General features: G+C 41.7%; 1 protein-coding gene across 1 annotated transcript in view; it reads right to left on the bottom strand.

Moving 5' to 3' along the window:
- adgrd2 (adhesion G protein-coupled receptor D2) overlaps positions 1 to 21769 on the bottom strand; it is a 133144-nt gene that overhangs the window by 28732 nt on the left and 82643 nt on the right. Inside the window, exons 22-23 of the mRNA XM_067969489.1 lie at positions 15336 to 15486; positions 12326 to 12405 (exon numbers count right to left, since the gene is read on the bottom strand). Of these exons, the coding sequence (XP_067825590.1) occupies positions 12326 to 12405; positions 15336 to 15486 (231 nt within the window). The remainder of the gene's footprint in view (positions 1 to 12325; positions 12406 to 15335; positions 15487 to 21769) is intronic.

Genomic DNA, 21769 nt, shown 5'->3' with positions numbered 1-21769 from the left:
AAGACAACAGGTGAGGGGCGCTATGCGTAGGAGACCATACTCTGGGCACAGGACCTACAGGACAAGAGTCGCCTTCTTTGACCCACTTGAGCAACAGTTCACGAGGAGACTGTGCTTCAAACCTTTAGGTGGACGCTGTCAGTCAGGTCCATCTGAGAGCACAAAATCAGCTCTCATATCTGTTTCTGCCAATTACATTTTCATGCACTTTTAAAAAAATGACTGCAGTGCATAATGATTTGTATTTCCAGCACAAGATGATAAACCTTTTAGACAGGGTCAAAAGAAGAGTATACCATTCCTCTGTCCTCAGGCAATAATTTATTTATTTTAAATGGGTTTGCACTTCTCTTAAAATAGCAGACAGAGGAATGTCAAATGAACATTGACACTTGTTTGCCATTATTGCCAACAGTAATTTCTAATCTTTTTTTTAAGCCTTTAAAAACAGAAAAACAAGTTGATTAGCATCCAAAAAAGGAGAAGAAGGGTTAACTTCGGGATGTATCCTTTATTAGAACTTCAGCCACCACCATAACATCTGCACCCTTGCCATTAATTCAGACCCTGCCCCTTCCCCGCTGGACACTGTCTCAGGCTGAGCGAGACTCTTCACAAACCTCGATATCCTATTCCACCATTAACTGAGCTTCTGATCCCATAATGCTCTCCATCAGAAAGACTGCCTTCTTACCTCCATCCCTACCTCACCCTCCAGACTATTCCAATGCTCTCTTGGCCGGCCTCCCATCCGCCACGCTAACAAGCTTCGGCTCATCCAAAACTCTGCAGCTTGTATCATATCCTGCACCAAGTCTTGCTCACTTCCCTGACTGAGATTGGCTTTTAGTTTCCCAATGCTTCAAATTTAAAATTCTTGTCATTGTGTTAAAATTCCTTCCTGGTCTTGCCCCTCCTTATCTCTGCAACCTACAGCCCTACAACCACCCGCTCCCCCCGCCACAAAAAGAACTGTCCGTTCCTCTGATTCTGGTCTCTTGTGCATCCCCACCCCCTCTGCCCCACTATTGACGGATGAGCCTTCACCTGCCTAGGCCCCACGTCTGGAATTCCATCACTGAACTCTCCAATTCTCTATCTCTTCCTTAAAAACTTCTTTGACCAAGCGTTTAGTTACCTCTACTAATCTCTCTGGCTTAGAATCATAGAATGAAACAGCACAGAAGGAGGCCATTCAGCCCATTGGGCCTGCTCTTTGGTAGAGTTATTCCATTAGTCCCACTCCCTTGCCCTTTCCCCTTTGCTCTGCAATTTTTTTCCCTTCAAGTATTTATTCAATTCCCTTTTGAAAGTTACTATTGGAATCTGCTTCCACCTCCCTTTCAGGCAGTTCATTCCAGATCACAACTCGCTGCGTAATTTTTTTTTCCCTCATGTCGCCTCTGGTTCTTTTGTGAATCACCTTAAATCTGTGTCCTCTGGTTACCGACCCTTCTGCCTTTGGAAGCAGTTAATCCTTATTTCCTCTATCATAACCGTTTGAACACCTCTATCAAAACACCTCTTATCCTTCTCTGTTCTAACGAGAACAATCCCAGCTTCTCCAGTCTCTCCACATGACTGAAGTCCCTCACCCCTGGTACCATTCTAGTAAATATCTTCTGCACCCTCTCTAAGGCATTGACATCCTTCCCAAAGTGTGGTGCCCAGAATTGAACAGAATTGGCCTAATCAATGTTTTATAAAGTTTGAGCATAACTTCCTTGCTTTTGTACTCTATGCCTCTATTAATAAAGCCCAGGATCCCATATGCCTTTTTAACAGCCTTCTCAACTTGCCCTGCCACCTTCAAAGATTTGTGTACATATACCCTCAGGGCTCGCTATTCCTGCACCCCCTTTAAAATTGTGCCATTTAGTTTATATTTGCCTTTCCTCATTTTTGCTACCAAAAGTGTATCACTTCACACTTCGTTGTATTAAATTTCACCTGCCATGTGTCTGTCCATTTCACCAGTCTGTCTATGTCCTCCTGAAGCCTATTACTATCCTCCACATTGTTTACTACATTTCTGAGTTGTGTCATTGGCAGACTTTGAAATCACACCCTCTATACTCAGGTCCAGGTTATTAATATATATCAAAAAGATACAGACAACACTGTATACGTCCCTCCAGTCTGAAAAACAACTGTTTACCATTACTCTCTACTTTCTGTCCCTTAGCCAATTTTGTATTCACACTGCCACTGACCCTTTAATCCCATGGGTTTTAATTTTGTTAACAAGTCTATTGTGTGGTACTTTATCAAATGCCTTTTGAAACTCCATATACACAACATCAACTGCACTACCCTCATCGACCCTCTCCGTTACTTCATCAAAGAACTCAATCAAGTTAGACAAACACGATCTCCCCACCACCGACGTCATCTGTGGTCAGGAAAATGCTGGAATCCATTATTAAGGACATGGTAACAGGGTATTTAGAAAATCAGATTACGATTAGGCAGAGTCAACATGGTTTTATGAAAGAGAAATCGTGTTTGACAAATCTATTAGAGTTTTTTGAGGATGTAACTAGCAGGGCAGATGAAGAGGAACCATTGGATGTAGTATATTTGGATTTTCAAAAGGCATTCGATAAGGTGCCACATAAAAGGTTGTTACACATGAAAAGGGACCATGGGGTTGGGGGTAATATATTAGCATGGATAGGGATTGGTTAACGGACAGAAAACAGAGAGTAGGAATAAACGGGTCATTTTCAGGTTGGCAGGCTGTAACTAGTGGAGTGCCGCAAGGATCAGTGCTGGGACCTCAGCTATTTACAATCTATATTAATGACTTAGGTGAAGGGACCGAGTGTAATGTATCCAAGTTTGCTGATGATACAAAGCTAAGGTGGGAAAATAAGCTGTGAGGAGGACACAGAGTCTGCAAAGGGATATAGACAGGTTAAGTAAGTGGGCAAGAAGGTGGCAGATGGAGTATTATGTGGGGAAATGTAAGATTATTCTCTTTGGTAAGAAGAATAGAAAAACAGAATATCTTTTAAATGGTGAGAAACTATTAAATGTTGCTGTTCAGAGGGATTTGGGTGTCCTTTTACATGAATCACAGAAAGTTAACATACAGGTATAGCAAGCAATTAGGAAGGCAAATGATATGTTGGCCTTTACCGCAAGGGGGTTGGAGTACAAGATGAAGTCTTGCTACAATTGTACAGGGCTTTGGTGAGACCACACCTGGAGTACTGTGTACAGTTTTGGTCTCCCGACCTAAGGAAGGATATACTTGCCTTAGAGGCGATACAACGAAGGTTCACTAAATTGATTCTTGGGATGGGAGGGTTATCCTATGAGGAGAGATTGAGTAGAATGGGCCTATACTCTCTGGAGTTTAGAAGAATGAGAGGTGATCTCATTGAAACATATAAGATTCTAAGAGGGCTTGACAGGGTAGATGCTGAAAGGCTGTTTCCCCTGGCTGGAAAGTTTAGAACTAGGGGGCATAGTCTCAGGATAAGGGTCAGCCATTTAGGACTGAGATGAGGAGAATTTTCTTCACTCAGAGGGTTGTGAATCTTTGGAATTCTGTACTCCAGAGGGCTGTAGATGCTCAGTCGTTGAGTATATTCAAGTCTGAGATTGATAGATTTTGGGACTCTAAGGGAATCAAGGGATATGGGGATCAGGCAGGAAAGTGGAGTTGAGGTTAAAGATCAGCCATAATCTTATTGAATGGCAGAGCAGGCTTGAAGGGCTGTATGGCCTACTCCTGCTCCTATTTCTTATGTCCTTAGGCTGACTGGCCTGTAATTGCTGGATTGATCCCCCTCCCCTTTTTTGAACAGGTGTATAACATTTGCAATCCTCCAGTCCCCTGGCACGGTCCCCCTATCTAAGGAGGATTGGAACATTATGGCCAGAACCTCTGCAATTTCCACCCTTACTTCCCTCAGTAACCTAGGATGCATCCCATCTGGATCAGGTGACTTTTCTACTTTGAGTGCTGCCAATCTTTTAAGTACCTCCTCTTCATCTATTTTTATCCTATCCAATATCGTTACTACCTCCTCCTTTACCGCTACAAAGGCAGCATCCTCTTCTCTAGTGACTACCGATGCAAAGTATTCATTTAGTATCTCAGCCATGCCCTCTGCCTCCGCAAGAAGATCTCCTTTGCTGACCCTAATCGGTCCTACCCTTCCTTTGACTACTTTTTTGCTATTTATATGTTTATAAAAGACTTTGGGTTCCCTTTTATGTTAGCCGCTAATCTATCCTCATACTCGCTCTTTGCCCCTCTTATTTCCTTTTTTAAAGGTTTTGCATATCTTCCTTGCTTTTGTACTCTTATACCTCTATTTATAAAGCCAAAGATATGCTCTTTTAACAGACTTCTCAACTTGTCCTGCCACCTTCAAAGATTTGTGTACATATGCCCCCAGGTTTCTCTGTTCCTGCACTCCCTTTAAAAATTGTACCATTTAGTTCATATTGCCTCTCCTCATTCTTCCTACCAAAATGTATCACTTCACACTTCTGCATGCCATCTATTTTTTTTATTACAGCTCTTTGAAGCACTACGGGACATCTTTCTATGTTAAAGGCGATATATAAGTGCAAACTGTTGTAATATAGATTTAGAAGAGTTACATTTTTGGTATTAATTTTTGATGTCCAGAAACTCTTTCCTGATACATTGTTCGAATGAAACACTGACTGTGGTGTATAAATTAATTCATGATTGAAAGGCTTGAATACATTATTTCAGTGCATCATAATTTTTAAACAATCTAGTACCTATGGGTAATTATTTACATGAAAATATTTTCTTCTGTTAAAACAAAAACAGAACGAGGACAGAACTTTTTTTTCTAATATTGGGGGAAAAAGAGTATTACTTGTATATTTTAGAAATGTCAATACTCGCGTGTATGAGATTGAACCAACATTAGAAAGAATTGATTTTCCTCCATACACATCAATTTTCTGTCAATACACTGTATATGTACTGTGTTGTTTACAGAAGAGAAACGCTGAAGATGACAACATAGTGGTTGTAGAAAATGGGTTCAGATTATTTTGAACCTAGGACACGATAACTTTTTATGATAAGAAAATCCTTCCCATTTGTTTATATTGAGCAGAATCCAGTGTGATTTTTTTAATGTGAAAAGTCTTCTATGGGGCAACACAGCATATGCAGAATAAACAAATAGCCCCAAAAATTACATATTATGGATAATATACAGAAAAAGAAACCCTTTCCATTCACAGTACTATTCAGCGGAGGAAGTGTTACATCTCTAACTGGCATCACATGTCTTGACTAGACAGATTGGAACTGCAGGAGCCTGCTGGGCATCACCAGGCCGCACGCCGGCGCAGACAATTTAAATTCCGGGCATCTACCAGGCGTTTGGCCCCTTATTTGCATATGTGGGCAGCGCACTTCCATCTCAGAATCTGCGCGTGCATGTTGTCCGCCATGTTAGATGCTTTGCCAGCCATTTTACGCCAGTAAATGGGCACAGCGTCATTGAATTTCTAGGCTAATATTTGTCTCTTGGCCTCTTTTCTACCAATCTCCTCAGCTCATCCAAGGAACGTTAATGCTTTCTGTTCTTATATATTCTTTTAATAAGAACTTCTGGTAATTTATTTTTGGTTCCAAGGTTAAAAATCATCCTATTTTTAATGAGTCAGTTTGAGTGGCTGAGTTGTCAAGTTCAACTATTGTGAACTTAATCTGACAAGTCTAAAACGTAGGGCTTCTTTGCCATTTCTCCATTCGTAAACAATTTTACAACACCAAGTTATAGTCCAGCAATTTTATTTTAAATTCACAAGCTTTCGGAGGCTTCCTCCTTCCTCAGGTAAATGTTCCTTCCCATTTGTTTACCTGAGGAAGGAGGAAGCCTCCGAAAGCTTGTGAATTTAAAATAAAATTGCTGGACTATAACTTGGTGTTGTAAAATTGTTTACAATTTCTCCATTCGTTGATAGTATCATTGAAGCCAACATCATGAGGACAATGCCTGCTCAAGGAACACCATAAAAAAAACAAAATCAGATTTAGGTATCTCACAGGAACTGTGTAGGAGAAACAATCAAATCACAGTCAGAAGAGGAGAGCCTAGAAGAAACTAAAATTAATAAGATAGATTCAATGTAAATCACATTGGAGGGTAATGATGAGTTCTCTGGAACACAGAGTGGTCTGGTTTTAAAAACTGCTTTTCTAACATAGGAAATTGGAACTCTACTCTGCAGAAGTTGATGAGGTTCTGCATGAGGTGTTTGCAAGGCGATGCCACTCTGATCAGCACTGCAGCATGTCTGAAAGGAGGTGCGGCCAAGTTTCAGTTAGCAGTGGACCATTACTGTTCCAACATATGCCAGCTCCATGCTGCATGGTAAATGAAGGTGTCCTTTAAAGCAGATGACACAGCTCGGCATTTACCTTGCTGCTGACCCGAACCCCAGGAAAACAGATCCCCATGGACACCAACAGGTAGGGATGCCAGAACGTGCAGAAATGGGTTTGTGGCATCTTGTCGGCTACGACCAATCTGGCCCTTGACTTGAGGACATAATCTAGACTGAGGTAGTGCTGCACTGTCAGAGGTGGCGTCTTTCAGATGAGACATTAAACCGAGACCTCGTTTGGCCTCGAAGGTGGACATAAAAGATCCCATGGCACTATTCGAAGAAAAGCAGGGGAGTTCTCCCCAGTGTCCCAGCCAATATCTATCCCTCAACCAACATCACCAAAAAAAAACTGATCATCTGGTCATTATTTCATTGCTGTTTGTGAAACCTAGCTGTGCGCGAATTGGCTGCTGCATTTCCCTACATTTCAACAGCGACCACACTTCAAAAGTACTTAATTGGCTGTAAAACACTTTGGAACGTCCTGAGGTCATGAAAAGTGCCATATAAATGTGAGCTCGTTCATTCTTAATCACCCTGGCATGACTTATTTTGTATCATTTGGAAGACATGGGTAAACGATGTACTTCTGCAATGTATGCTGTTTTGCATTGTGAGAAAACCATGTAAAAGATCTTGAAATGTTGTCAGCTTGGGGCAGATGTTCCTCACCTGGGCATATTGGATTACCTGTGCACCATAGTGAGGAAATTCAGGCTGGCTCCCTTACAGGCATGCACCCTTCCCTGCCTGAGTTTCCTCCCAAGCGATCCAATATGCCCAGATGCAGGAACAGGAAAATCTGTCCTCTTGTGTCCTATAGCTCATTTTTTATATGTACAGATAAAACCTTGCAGGTATTCCAGTGAAACAAAAGCATTGGAAGCTTAAAAAGGAAATACAGGAAACCAATAAATTAAAAATGAATAAAGCACAATTGAATAGAATTTACAGTGCAGAAACAGGCCATTCGGCCCAACTGGTCTATGCCGATGTTTATTCTCCACACGAGCCTCCTCTCACCCTACGGCATCTAACCCTATCGGCATATCCTTCTATTGGACCAACACAGTGTATTCTGGCTTTCGCAATAAAGTGAAGCAGAATTTGTTGATAACATACAACATTTGCACAGCTGTACCTTAATCTCCCTAGGTTTCTTGTTACCAATATTTTAAGCTTCTGTAGCAAAGCAATACTGCATTAGAGATTTGCTGAGCAGGAATTGAAAGTTGATATTGGGTTAGTGACAGATAGTACAGGTAATATACTTAAAAGGTACTAATATGATCAACTAGCGGTAATATAAATAAACAATATTTTAAATTCATTTGTAGGTTAAAGTAATAACCATAAATGTTAGTATTTAAGGACACCTTTCTATAAATCTGTATAGCAAGATGTTTTACTATTGATTCCACTCAATTTTTGTCGTTAATACTAACGGATCTCTCATTCTATTGGCGAGTCAGAGCATATAATGACAGGAGTGTTATATTATGTAACATATAATGTATTTTGTTTAATATCTATATCGTTTGAGTTTGTTTCACACTTTGTGATGCCATTTGGCACATTTTCACTACTTTAAATGCAAGTTGTTGTTGTGGGGCTTGGACCAGGCAGCACTCTGAGGTCTGGGTCTGTCTGCAATTCAGAATGGGGCCGGGAGCTGGCAGCACTCATGGATGGGATCTGAGATTTGGAAGCAGTAGGGGTGATTGGAGTATGGGACCACTGGAAGCAGAGGCAGCTTGGGCCAGGCAGCACTTGGAAAGAGGATGAAATCCAGTAGCAGTAAAGGGCACTTAGATGTGGTAGCACTCAGGGTGGCAAGGGTCTATGTCTGGCAGTGTTTAGGCACCAGCAACTGGGCAAAGGGTATTGCAGCATTCAAAGGAAGGGAATGACCTGGAGGTACTTAAAGGTTGTGGGGATGGTGGCAGAAAGAGATTGCCTGGTATAAGTAGTCCGGGCCTGATAGACAATGGCACAGTCGATGCCCTGGGTGAACTTGTAGAATGGGAACAATTGCATTGACTGTACAGAAACCAGTCAGAGGTGCAAGTGAAGATCTGGCATCAATGGTGGAGAGTACAGGAACATAGCAGGAATATTGACAGCCAGAGAAGGAATCTCAGGAGTGTTACCTTCTGGTGTCAGTCTTGGCTCAGTGATAGCGTTCTCATCTTTTGAGTTAGAAGATTATGGGTTCAAGCCCCACTGCAGAAATTTGGGCACATAATCTAGGCTGACACTTCAGTCTGAAAATGACGCAGCGTTGCATTGTTGGAGGTGCAGTCTTTTGGATGAAACATGAAACAAAGGTCACATCTGCCGGCTCAGGTGCACCTAAAAGATCCCACAGCACTATTCAAAAATGAGCAGGGGGGTTCTCCTAGCCAAAATTTATCTCTCAACCACTGAAACAGATTATCTGGTCATTAATCTCAATGCTATTTGTGGAACCTTGCTGTGCTCAAATTGGCTGCTGCGTTTGCCTACATTAAAAAGTAATTCATTGGTTGTGATGTGTTTTGGGATATTCTGACAGGGCTTAGGTGTGATGTACTACATATACTTTTAAATTGTGATGCACTACCGACACATGCAAAGGTACAATTTGGTCCTGAATGAAGAAAAGTAATGACTCTTCAGATACTGAACACAAAGGATTACTTTTATTCCCAATACTTTACCGAACTGTGGATAAGATTTTAAAGAATCCAGGTCACATGGCAGTTGGGATCCAACTTGAGAAGTGATTGAACTGAGTCAACTTATTCCAAAAAAAAGAACTTGATATGCACAGGGGGCATAGAAATACATAGAGGCTACAACACAGAAACATTCCACCCAACCAGTCTGTGTTGTGTTTACTTTCCATGAGAGCAAATAGTTCTAATCACATTTACCCATCCTGTTTCCATATCTCTTTACCCCCTTTTCTTTCATCAAGCTATCCAATCTAACCTTGAATGTTGACATAGTTTCTGCCTCAACCACTAACCCTGGAAATGAATTCCACAGCCAACTCGATGTAGGGTTCTCATCATAGAAATACATAGGCCGGCAAATTCCTCCCACTCCGGCGGCATTACTTTGCCGGAAGTTTCATAAATGGGGTTTCCACTGTCCTTGTGGCCAAGAAATGCAGGAATAGCTCCATGGAGCTTCCCGGCCATAGACATTGGGTCAGAAATTGCTCGCAAAGTAACAGTGAGCTCAACAGCGCTCTCCATTGTTAGTGGCAAAATGGAGGAGCAAGTTCTGACATTCACACGTGCGCAGTGAAACGCGGAAATCCGGAACTTGCTCCTGCTGGTTCGCCAGCGATATGACAGCTTCGAATTAAAGGTATATCGCACGCTGCAATCAGTGAAATCATTGAACCAGGGCCAACTTCCTCATCTGCCCAACTGGAAAGTAAGTCATATCGCCACAGAACAGGTACGCTTAAAAATACCAGGTCTAAACTAAGATTTGACAGCGTGTTAAGTCTTAATGACTGCCAAACAACTAAAAATTAACTTATTAATAGTTATCTTTATTTTAATAGTTTTGGGTCATTAAAATTTTTTTAAAAACTTTTCCCTTCTGTCTCCTTTATTTAATTCAATTATTTCTTACCCTCTCGTTTTTTCGCTCTCTATAACTGTTTTTACATTGATTTTAATGCTGTACCTTTCACTTCCTGATTTTCACATTCCAAGCCTGCAGAGACAGTTAATGCAATGCGTCGAAAATTGCTGCAATCTGCTTCGTCGGGGGAGAGATCGATCCTCTCACTTCTCCCAGGGTCCTAGCTTCACTTGAACTAACGCTGGGCTCTACTCCGCTTCATATTCAAGGAAGTGCCTGAACTAAAGACTGCGGTAAGTTCGTGGGTTAGTATAAATCTATGGAGTGACGAGCAATGTTGGTTTGCTGCTCCAAGCAATTTCTGCCCTCTCGAAATACATCAAAGTTACAACACAAAAACAGGCCATTTGGCCCAACCCGTCCATGTCGGCATTTACCCTCTACTCCAGGCAATTTTCTCTTGCTCAGAGAAAATGTTTGAGATTTGCTATTACGGAATAGTATTACAGTCCTCACTGCTTATAGCGGGCGCGTTGGTGCTAACGTGAATTGCCCGCAATATGCGTTGGACAGTTTAAATGGGTAGCACCATTCCTATTGAACAAGACTGTAGCAAATCACTACGGAAGTTGTAACCCCACACCACTTGAAGGGGATTAAACACACCAGGTAATTTGCCCTGAACAAGGTGCTATTTACTTACTGAACATGTTTATTATTGCAGTCAGTGTTGTGCAGTGCAAGCTGTAACCCAACACCGGTTAGAGGTATGCAAGGGAATTGCACCTTAGCGAGGTGGAAGCCACTGAATATACACGTGTTTCTGCGTGTGTGCGTGGGTATATGTATGAATGCACGTGTGGGTATGTTGGGAGAGAGAGGAAGGGGGCGTAAACACAGAAGATAGTTTTTTTTTAAAAATACAATAACTAGCTGGGGAGTACTTTCCATTAAATGAACTCCCTTCAGTTTTGCTCCCCTTTAATTTGGTCCATTAACAGCTCAGATTCAGTGGAGAAATAAAAAGAAACTGAAATACACAGGAAGAAAAACACTGAGGTAAATCATGATCCCTTGCAGCATTTTGTAAATGTTTGCTGCTGCTGAGACTCTTCAAACTACTTATAAAAAGCTGGGTTAATAAAAATGTGTAAATGGCTATTAAAAATAGCCTTAAATTACAAAAGTTATCAGGTTGCAGTACTGTTTGACAGGCAGTCAGTTGTACTGCCAGTAGGAACATCCTTAGCAAAGAACACACAATAATTTGTTTAAAGGAAAAGTGTAGAAAGGAGCACATTTCTCTCAAATCCAGTTTAGAAAAAGAAACATCTTGCAAGAAAAACTTGACTTTTTATTTCTGTTGCCCCCTAATGAGCTGCTATTTTTGATCTTACAATCATAAAAGCTGCTCAACTGATGTCAGCTATAATGCCGATTAGTGTGCACCTCCATACGATGTAGCACAGATCAATATCCTTTAATGTCTTGGGTATAAGTAAGGTGTCAGTGACTGGTACACACCAATACCAAGTGTTACTGAATTTTCTGGTCAAACCAACACCTGACCATCACTGCCACACTATGTAAAGAGATACTGAGCAAAATCCAGAGTCTCACATGAGGGAAGTGAAAATCAAAAGGATAATCCTCCCTGGATGACCCTCATGTAATTTCTAACAGCTGATTCAAAGCAACTATCTGGCAATTGGCTATTAAACCTTTCAAGTAACCCAGAAAAAAAGGGAAAAATCCAAGTGTCCAGACTATCCCCCAAAATAAAAATGCTACAAAAAATAACATATCTTCTGGAAACAGTGATCTTTAAGAGCCCTTCACCCCAGATTAATTAAAAGATTTCTAATTGTTCTTCCCCACCATCTCTCCCACCTCCTTCTCCTCTCCTGAAGACTCTTTTTGGGTGCAATTCCACAGGCACTCTTTCTCCAGTACTTCACCATGTGAGCCTCAACAATAAGCGGCAACAGTCTACCAGACTGCAAGAGCATCAGCTGACATCCATGTACGTGCATGTCCAGTAGGGATCACTGAACAGCAATCGGGAGCAGGAAACCAGGAAGATTTTCCCTTCTCCTTAACCCAGGAGCACTGGGGTCAATTGTAGTGCCTATTGCCACACTGGCTACGATCAGCTAACTTAGTACAGACTGGAAATTGAAGCAGGAATCTTCCTGGTATGTATGGCTCAGCTACAATTGGATAAACTTGTGAAGTAATGGTAGTTTTTGTACCTGTACTTTATTTAATTCATGAAATGACATTATAATGTTTAGCTTTCCATAGAAGTAATCTTTTAACTACAAGTCGACCATAGTTTACTCACTTTTTTGTTAGGAGCTACGTTTGCTGAGAAACACATCACACCTTCTGCTCCAATTTCCCCGTTGGATGTCACTGCTTTCCCTGAAAAAAAAATGGACCAAAATTAGTGAAGGAACTGAAGGCTTTGAGTAACCCAAGAATAAATATGAAGAATGCTAGCTAGTTCTATTGTACATAGATCACAGCTGAGGAGTACTTTTCAAAGATAATTTTTGAATTCATTCTCAACGCCTGTGAAACTATGGAGGAATATTGTAGCTATATGCTGATGTTGGGTCTTTTGTGGACCATGGACTATTTAGTGGCTGGCTTTGTGATGCCCTGTATTATGCACTTTGGCCTGTGACTTAGGTTTCTCAATTTTTTTTTAAAAAGGGGAGGTGTGTAGAAACAGAGCATGAATAGATTGATAACTTACTGAGGCCAAGGGGAAAAACAAATTCGATAAGACCTTTATTGGGCGCGGGTAGCGCGATCCACTATGAACCCACGCCCAATGGCCCCTGCGCAGGCAGGATGAGACTTTCGTCCGGCCTCAGTCCTCACCTTCAAGCAGTGTTGGAAATTAGCATTGACAGGAGCATTCAATGCAATTCACACTTTTCACCAGCAAGGGGAGCCCCAATCTCTTAAAGGGAGGGTGTCTCTTAAAATCTCTTAAAGGTAGCTGGCACCTGTTATTTGCTAAAAATCTATGCTGAGTCTGAATGGAGATCAGGCATTGCACACGTAAAACACAGATGCAGGTCCCGTCCCTATGTTTACAAACTGATGAGTTATGTTAAAACATTGAATAAATGTTGCGCACTACTAAATCCCACATCCAGACCTCACCAATCTGTCAAACTGAGTTTGTACCAGGCCTGCAAGAGTGTGTGCACCAAGGTTCTCAGATGATGCACTAGAGGCCTTGGTGCAAGAGGTGGACAGAAGAAGAGACATCCTATATCCGCAGGAGGTGGGGGGGGGGGGCGCCAAGAGGCCCTCCAGACATTTGCCCAAAAGACAGTGGGAGGCAGCGGGGGATGAAATCAATGCCAGGCACGCAGCACCACGGACAAGGATGCAGTGCAGGAAGTATTGAGTTCAATACTTTGACTCAAGTGGTCAAGGTGAGCAAGGTCAACTGTCAACTGGCGTCTGCTACCAACTGCACTATTAGCCACATCCACTGCTCCACCCACTACGCCCCCCATCACCCACATACCAACAAACTCTTTCCATCAGTACTCAACTCTTCCAATCAGTTGCTTCCTCTCACCCTTACGCATTACCACTGTTGCAAGTCGCCCACCCACAACTCACAGGCCACACGCACTGGCAGCTATTCAACCATGACAGACACACCACCCAGACACACGTCCCGCATATCAGGAGGCAGCACGTGGCAGTGGCATTACGCCTCTCGAGCCTGTTCCGCCATTCGATGAGATCATGGCAGACCTGTGACCTAACTCCATATACCTGCCTTAACCCCATATCCCTTAATACCCTTGGTTCGCCGAAACCTATCAATCTCAGATTTAGAATTCACAGAGCGTTCCAAACTTCTCCCACCCTTTGCGTGTAGAAGCATTTCTTAACTTCACTCCTGTGCGTCCTGGCTCTAAATGTTAGGCCACGTCCCCTAGTCCTAGTATTCAAGTGTAGGAGACCTCCAAAAACAGTTCCAAATGTCTTGGCAGCCAGAAGCAAAATCCAGCCACTAACCTGTAAACCCTGCATGGTCCCTTTAAATAGCACTGGTGGGGGTCCACCAGGCACTCTAAGACGCGTTCAGATGGTCGTGGTTAAGACTGTGCATTAAGTTGAGCGTTAAGTCCCAAAATGGTGTCTGTCACTTTAAATCAGCGTAGCACACTGATTGTATCCATGTTCTCCTTACTTTACATGCTTCCACCATTCGGTATTTGTGCATGCGCTACTACCTGTACCAAGACGGTGTCCGGCGCACATCACACAGGAAACGTGCGCGCGCAGCCAAGACACCATCTTGGATGTTTGAGATACTGCGTAGCGCCGAAACAACGGGCGTTACATGGCCCAATTTAGCGCCGCTTAATTCTGTACTGAATGTGATTGATGTTCATTTTAGCACTTCCTAACATTTATTTCTATTTGCCTCATTTTTTTCTGTGCTTACCACATACTTTAATACAAATGGCAGATTTGCTGGACGGGGTATTTTTTAGTCTCTCATTTTCCAAATACTATCACAGCAAGTGTTCTGCTGCATTAATCCCAAAATTTGTAAACGGGGGGAAAAAGTCGACAAAATTAAAAGGAAAATTCATACAAAAACGTCTTTTTAAATTAAAAAGAAAATACAGAAAAGGCTCACCAATATCATATTTATGATGCTAAGCTCAATAACCATTAGCTGTTATATAAAAGTTTAAACTTACGTCTTTTGGAATTAGATTTATTGCTTTTATCTATAGCTACCCTATCAGGATTTATGATGCCATTGGAATCTGCACTCCACTGACTTTAAATCGTGAGGGAGAATTTCTGCGGGGTCCACCTTATCTCCCACTGTAACTTTTGCAGAAGGTCAGCTGAAACCCAGGAGAAATGGCTCTTTCCGCTGTTTCTCCAGGATTTCTGCGATCTCCACCGAATTTAAGGCAGTAGATCGGGACAGCCCCCGCGGAGATTCCAGGTGATTATTTTCAGAAGATAGTCTCGCTGCATGTTTTAGGAATTGCTACTCAAGACAGGGAGCAGTGACTCAGCATCATTTCACACCATTGCTGAGTACGTTAGCACGCCATTATGTTGTCAACCTAATAAACGTTTGATCGAAATGTATAGCTCATCACGGGGGGAGAATTTCCACAGGGTTCTCCCGCTGTAACTGTGGTGGGAGATTGGCGAACCCCTGGAGAAATGGTGTAAGTAACTGTTTTTAGCCATTTGCATTGTATCTCAGGGGACTCTGCTGATATTCCACAGATGGTATGGAGGGAGTTTGGGAAAACTCTGCAGCAATTCCAGGTGCACATGTTTACCTTCACTGAAAGCTGATTTCTTGGTTGAATTTCTTTGTACTGGTTTTGAAGTGCTTTTATCAGGTGCAGAAATACAACATTTTCCAACACCCAGTGAGGTGGTCGTCTTTGGACTAGCAAGACAACTTGATGGTCTTGAGCTTGTGCAGTTCTGTCATAAAAAATAGACAGTGTATTAAAATACATCCATAAATTAGGGTTTCCCCCTTTTGCTAAGTCCCACAACTGAGCAGGAGGCAGGAAAGGGTTGGATGATGCCTTGAGTTCTGACAGTTGCTTGCAGTTGATGAAATTTACTGATAATTACATCATAAGATGCAGAAATAAGTGGGAAAAATAGGACTCTGTTTTTAAAATCATGTCACGATTTGGGTATTTTTGGATAGCCCAAAACAAAAAAATATTGCTTAAAATAGGATATAGGCAGCATCCCTCCCATTGCCAGTGTGAGAATGTTTCTAGTACTATATCAGAATTTTAGAACACATAAACAATGTTCCAGGAAACTCCTTTTAGCAGATGGTAACAGGTCACTTCTGATAGTGAATTTTCTACCTACTGCTATACTTTGCGCAATTGTGAATGCATTGTCTAGACCAGTTTTGAGGCTATTGTTGCATGTAAGGTGGAATAAGGAAAATAAGAAATGTGCAGATACTGTAGCCTTTCCCAAAATGTAGTAGTCCCTCAGTACTGCAACTAGGATCAGCCTTTCTTTTAATTAGAAAAAAAACTGGCATTCTATGTACAATAAATATAATCAGTTTTCAGTTCAATCGTTATATTGTTTGCCTTTTCGATTGATATCTGTTTATTACTAGTAAACGCCATTCAATATTATATAAGCAATGGCACAGGTGCTGGAGGATAGAGATAAAGATGCTTTCCATAGCTTGAAATGGAAGGATAAAAAATGGGCAGAATGAGTCCAGCAATAACACTCTATAATGATTTATCGCCTTTATTCACTAATCTAAATAAAGAGTAGTTTTTAAAAAAAGACAGAAATAAAAGTCTGATGCTGAACATATAGTGCTTTTAGCCTTAATAATAATCTTACTACTACATCAGTTACTTGCAAGGTGTTCTCTTTGCAAGGGCGGTTTGTGGGCTTTTTGACAGAACATATGAAGATCCAGAAATGCTGTATAAAACAAGATTTAAATTGTACACTTTATTCAGTATCCCACTGCTGCCTTTCACCACAATGCTTCAGCTTCTTTTGCTACATGCCAACTAAATGACAATGTCTATGTGAGGGAATAAAGTAATAATTGATTTGTGAGCCCACTTTCTGTAATGGAACATGTATCATCCCTTGATATGACAACTCCTGTAGAAAAGGAATTCTAACCATTGAGCCTGCTCCTTCCTACAGACCACATACAATCTGCACAAGTATGGACCTCATTCAGCTGAACTCCTAAGGGCAGGTGAATATCAACAGGTAAAATTTGTAAGATAACAAATCTCTGACATTTCTTCCTGACTCCGATAGATAACCTTACAAACCCTAGGATCTAACATTACAACCTACACTATTAAATGACAAAGATGACATTTTCATGGTCCCAGGAACTATAATCTTAATCCCATCCATACTAAAATAGCCATCCAGCTACTAAAGAATATAGGTATCAATACTTTATATCTGCCGCTCCATACTGGGGAGTGAGCGGAGGGGAAGTTACTTCTAATATCTGGTATCATCTGAGGCTTCCCAATTTTGTATTTATTGTCTCTAGTTCTGTGATCATGGTTTAAATGAAGAAATCTGTTGATACCTAGAATACTGATTCCTGTCATATTTAATTATTTGGATCATGTCTCTTCTCAATCTTAATTTCTTCAGTGCAAACATGTTCAATTGAAAACTTACAGCCCTGCTTTAATGGATCAATACTATTTTGAAGTTAGGCTGCTCACAATTACACTAATATTCTAAATTTTGCCTTAAAATGAGTTGTTGAGGGTCAAACTTTGACTTAGTCAGATATCCTTAAAATGTATCACAATACTTCCATTAGGCTTGTTGATAAGAGTTTCATATTGACTGGATATTTTTAGCATATAATCGTCAACTTCAAGTGCCATCTAATTTGTACATGCTCCATATTTCCTGTACGAGTGTGCATCACCTTACATTTACCTATACCAAATTCCATCTGTCATTCCTTATTTCCTATTCAATCAAATCCTTTAAGTGCATCAGTCTCTCCTGATCACTTAGCTGTATAGGTTGATGATGAACTGTGGCATGGAGCAGTCAGGAGAAGGAAACAATAATTAAATGACACTCCTGTATTATTTTTCCCTTTGCTTCTTGTGTTAGTTATCCATTCTTGACCGACAATGTTCGGTCTCAGTAACTCTTCTAAGTTGTGAGTTGAAGTTTCCTGCTTGATGCATCTTGTATCCTTCCTCCCTCTATCTGAAGCTGGACAAATTGAGGTTTACTAGAAGTGCTGGTGAGTTGGTTGCTGCTGTCTGCCATTAACAATCCTGCAGAACTCTACACTTTTGCCAGTTGGGTATTATGGTATGTTAGGAAAACTAAATATGGATCTTTCAACTTCCTGTGCAACCTGTTCATAGTCTATCCTTTAACCCATTACTTTGTGTATTTCTGGGGCTCACTGTAAGATGAATAAGTCCATGTTGCTTTGCAAATGTATCAAATTCCATGCAAGTATTGATTTCAAATGCTCCATATCTTTGACATGCAGTAATTCAAGATGTGCTACCTGTATGTGATGCACAAAGTAAGCTACAAACAAAAGTGCTACCTTTCCAGTCAAATAGATCTATCCCAATTTTCTGCCGGGTGCATTAGGCAGAATAAATGGTAACATAGCCTCAACCAGAATTGTCCTTTCCTCAGAACGCTCTGAATAACTTTTGAGTTGTCTAGTTAAGCCAGTGCACTACCTGGCTTGTCAAACGCACATTCTGCATATCCTGATGCATTGTTGTCCAGAGCACGTACTCTGGTATCTTGGATTGCATTAATCAACCAATAGACAGTTGTCTCTTGACCTGGCAATGACAATTGACTTTTCACAGGCCAGTAAGGTTCCAATCTACCAGCCAGTTTATTCTTTTTCTGGCCAGCCTTCCATGCAATATTCCAGAATCCAATTACACACTTCATCATGATGTAGCTGAGCCTTAATTTCATATAAATGATTTACATCTGCTAGACAGTGGTTAGAATGTGGAACTTGCAAACACATGGAGTAGTTGAGGCGAATAGCATAGATGCATTTAAGGGGAAGCAAGATAAACACATGAGGGAGAAAGGAATAGAAAGTTATGCCGAGAGGGTTAGGTGAAGTAGGGTGGGAGGAGGCTCGTGTGGAGCATAAACACCAGCAGTTGGGCCGAATGGCCTGTTTCTGTGCTGTAAATTCAATGTAATTCTATGTAGATGCACAATTAGATTTACATGAGCATCAAATTCTCCCTGGAAGCTCCAAGCAGACTTGGTTACTCTCAAAACTGGAACTTGCAATAGGATATCAGTTATTGTTAACTCCTTTTCCGGCACATGAGAAATTGTAGACAAGAACCTCATGAGATGAAATCTCTGTATTTACAGTGGCAATCCATCTACATTTACATCCAAATAATGGCATTAATGGCTTGTGATTATTCTCAATATGAAAAATCTTTCCAATTAGACAGTTGCCAAGCCTTTGACATGCCAATGCCCTTCTAGAATCAAGGCCACATGTGCTGACATGCATGTCACCCTCTTTCGGTCATAAAGTAAGTGAATTGCTTAGTTCATTTTTTAATCTCCTGAAATGCTTGCTGTTAAGCACTACTCCAAATCCAGGCATTCATTTTATACAGTAGTTACTTGAGTGGCTTTGTTTCCTCTGTTAGATGTGGTGTGAACTTTCCTCTAACTGCTTCAGCATCATACCTAGAAATCATTGACCTTCAGAGATGTTCACTGATGGAACCTTCTCAGGTTCTGCCTCAACTCATAACGAGTCTATAACATATCTGAAGAAAATACACTGATCTTTAAGAACTCACTCGTCATTCCAACTCATTGTAATTTTCCCTTTTGAGATTCGCAAGAACTGCCTCATTGGGCCTTCTCTCCATATAACAGGATATCATCTATTTGGCATACAGTGCCTTCAAATTCTTCAAGAACTGTGACACACACCTCTGAAAATATTCATGCGCTCAGGAAGTCCAAAACATAGTCCATCAACACAGAATCCTGTTCGCATGGCTGACTTTTTCAAAAGTGGCATTTGCCCAAATCTCAGAACGCTCTCTAGTTTGAAAAGGACTTTTGGTTTTCCCAGCAGGGCTGAACTCTGGCCCATCAATGATGGTACGTTTCTTGCGGCATACAAGTTCATTTACTTAATCATATCCGCATGTGTTTGTACTTTGCCATTGGATTGGATATATACCTCAAAACAGAGATGAAGGCCTCGTTTTTAACTGTCCCCCCCACCCCCGACAGGCGAGAGAGGGTCATGTGGGGGGGGGGGAGGGGTTTAAAATATCAGGATCAAACAACATGTCACCAACCCGACCCCATTCACGCCCCTTTAAATTTTAAAGTGCAGAAATCAGGCCATGGGCAAGACTCCCGCAAATGGCAGTCGGGAGCCTGATTAACACACCAAAGTCACGGCCTGCTGACATCATCGGCGGCACGACTTAAATTTAACTGGAAGTGAGGGGGAGGCCTGAGCTGTCATCTGTCCAGCAGCTGCTCCGAGGCGGGAGCGGCCGACTCCAGAAAGTAAGTGCTAAAGATTTGCTCTTTTAGCACTCCTTGTGGGCCAGGAGGAACAGAAGTGTTCCCGCCGGTGCCTCTCCCCCAACCCCCTGCAGCCTCGCCATGGCCCTGATCTGCGGCCTCCCCCCCCCCCTCCCCCCGCCCCCGGCCCCGATCTATAGCCTTGTCAGCTCCTTCAGCCGATTTTAGCCTCCTCCGCACCTTCCCCGGCTCCCTGTTAATATTGTAACCAAAGACTTTACGTCATATTTCAGTTTGATTTGGTACCCATGAGATTTTGCCCAGACTATTAAAGAGTTCAATATACTTTGCTTTATAGACAGCTATCCATCCTTCTATTATATCTAGTCTGGAAGCTTGTCTGAGTCAGCAGCCCAATGCTGTAGTACATGCCAGAGACTTCTCACAACACTGATTTCTTCTCCTTGGAGGGTTATAGACAAGTTAAGTGAGTGGGCAAGAAGGTGGCAGTTGGAGTATAATGTGGGGAAATGTGAAACAATCCTCTTTGGTAGGAAGAATAGAAAAGCAGAATATTTTTTAAAAGGTGAGAGACTAAGAAATGTTGGTATTCAGAGAGATTTGGGTGTCCTTGTACACGAATCACAGAAAGTTAACATGTAGGTACAGCAAGCAATTAGAAAGGCAAATGGTATGTCAGCCTTTATTGCAAGGGGGTTGGAATGCAAAAGTAAGGCCGTCTTGCTGCATTTGGCTCTGGTGAGACCACACCTGGAATACTGTGTACAGTTTTGATCTCCTTACCTAAGGAAAGATATACTTGCCTTAGAGGGGGTGCAATGAAGGTTGACTAGATTGATTCCTGGGATGAGAGGGTTTCCTATGAGGAAAGATTGAGTAGAATGGGCCGATACTCTCTGCAGCTTAGAAGAACGAGAGGTGATCTCATTGAAACGTTTGAAATGCTTAGAGGGCTTGACAGGGTAGATGCTGAGTGGCTGTTTCCCCTGGCTGGAGAGTCTAGAACTAGGGGGCATAGTCTCAAGATAAGAGGTAGGCCATGTAGGACAGAGATGAGGAAACATTTCTTCACTCAGAGGATTGTGAATCTTTGGAATTCTCTACCCCAGAGGGCTGTGGATGGTCAGTCGTTGAGTGTATTCAAGATTGAGATCGATAGATTTTTGGACACTAAAGGAATCAAGGGATATGGGGATAGGGCAGGAAAGTGGAGTTGAGGTAGAAGATCAGCCATGATCTTATTGAATGGCAAAGCAGGCTTGAGGGGCCATATGGCCTACTCCTGCACCTATTTCTTATGTTTATATGTACCACTTTCTCCTCATTTTAGGCCAGTATCCCTGAACTTGCCATGTACACCTAAGAGATTTGTTCTGATCCATACAGGATTTTCCCATGGATAAAAGCAGAAGCACTACTGCACACAGAATCTGGGGTAATATGCAGTTTTGCTACCCTCTGTTAGTTTGAATGGAACAAGTGCTCTGGGTGGGTCACAGTTTAGGTCAATAGAAAGGAAACACATCTCTCTTTCACTTGTTAATGCATTTATGTCAGATTTGAACATGTTTTTATCCATAGCACCCTCTAACAAACTGCAGTAGCATACTCTTAAACGTATCCGTTTTACATTATGAGCTTACTACCTGATTTGATACCAAAACAATGAAAACTAATGAAA

This window comes from Heptranchias perlo, chromosome 31 (assembly GCF_035084215.1).
Source record: "Heptranchias perlo isolate sHepPer1 chromosome 31, sHepPer1.hap1, whole genome shotgun sequence".
Classification (NCBI taxonomy): Eukaryota; Metazoa; Chordata; class Chondrichthyes; order Hexanchiformes; family Hexanchidae; genus Heptranchias; species Heptranchias perlo.
The sequence above is the reverse complement of the archived record's forward strand: the minus strand, read 5'-3'. Positions and strand labels throughout refer to the sequence as shown.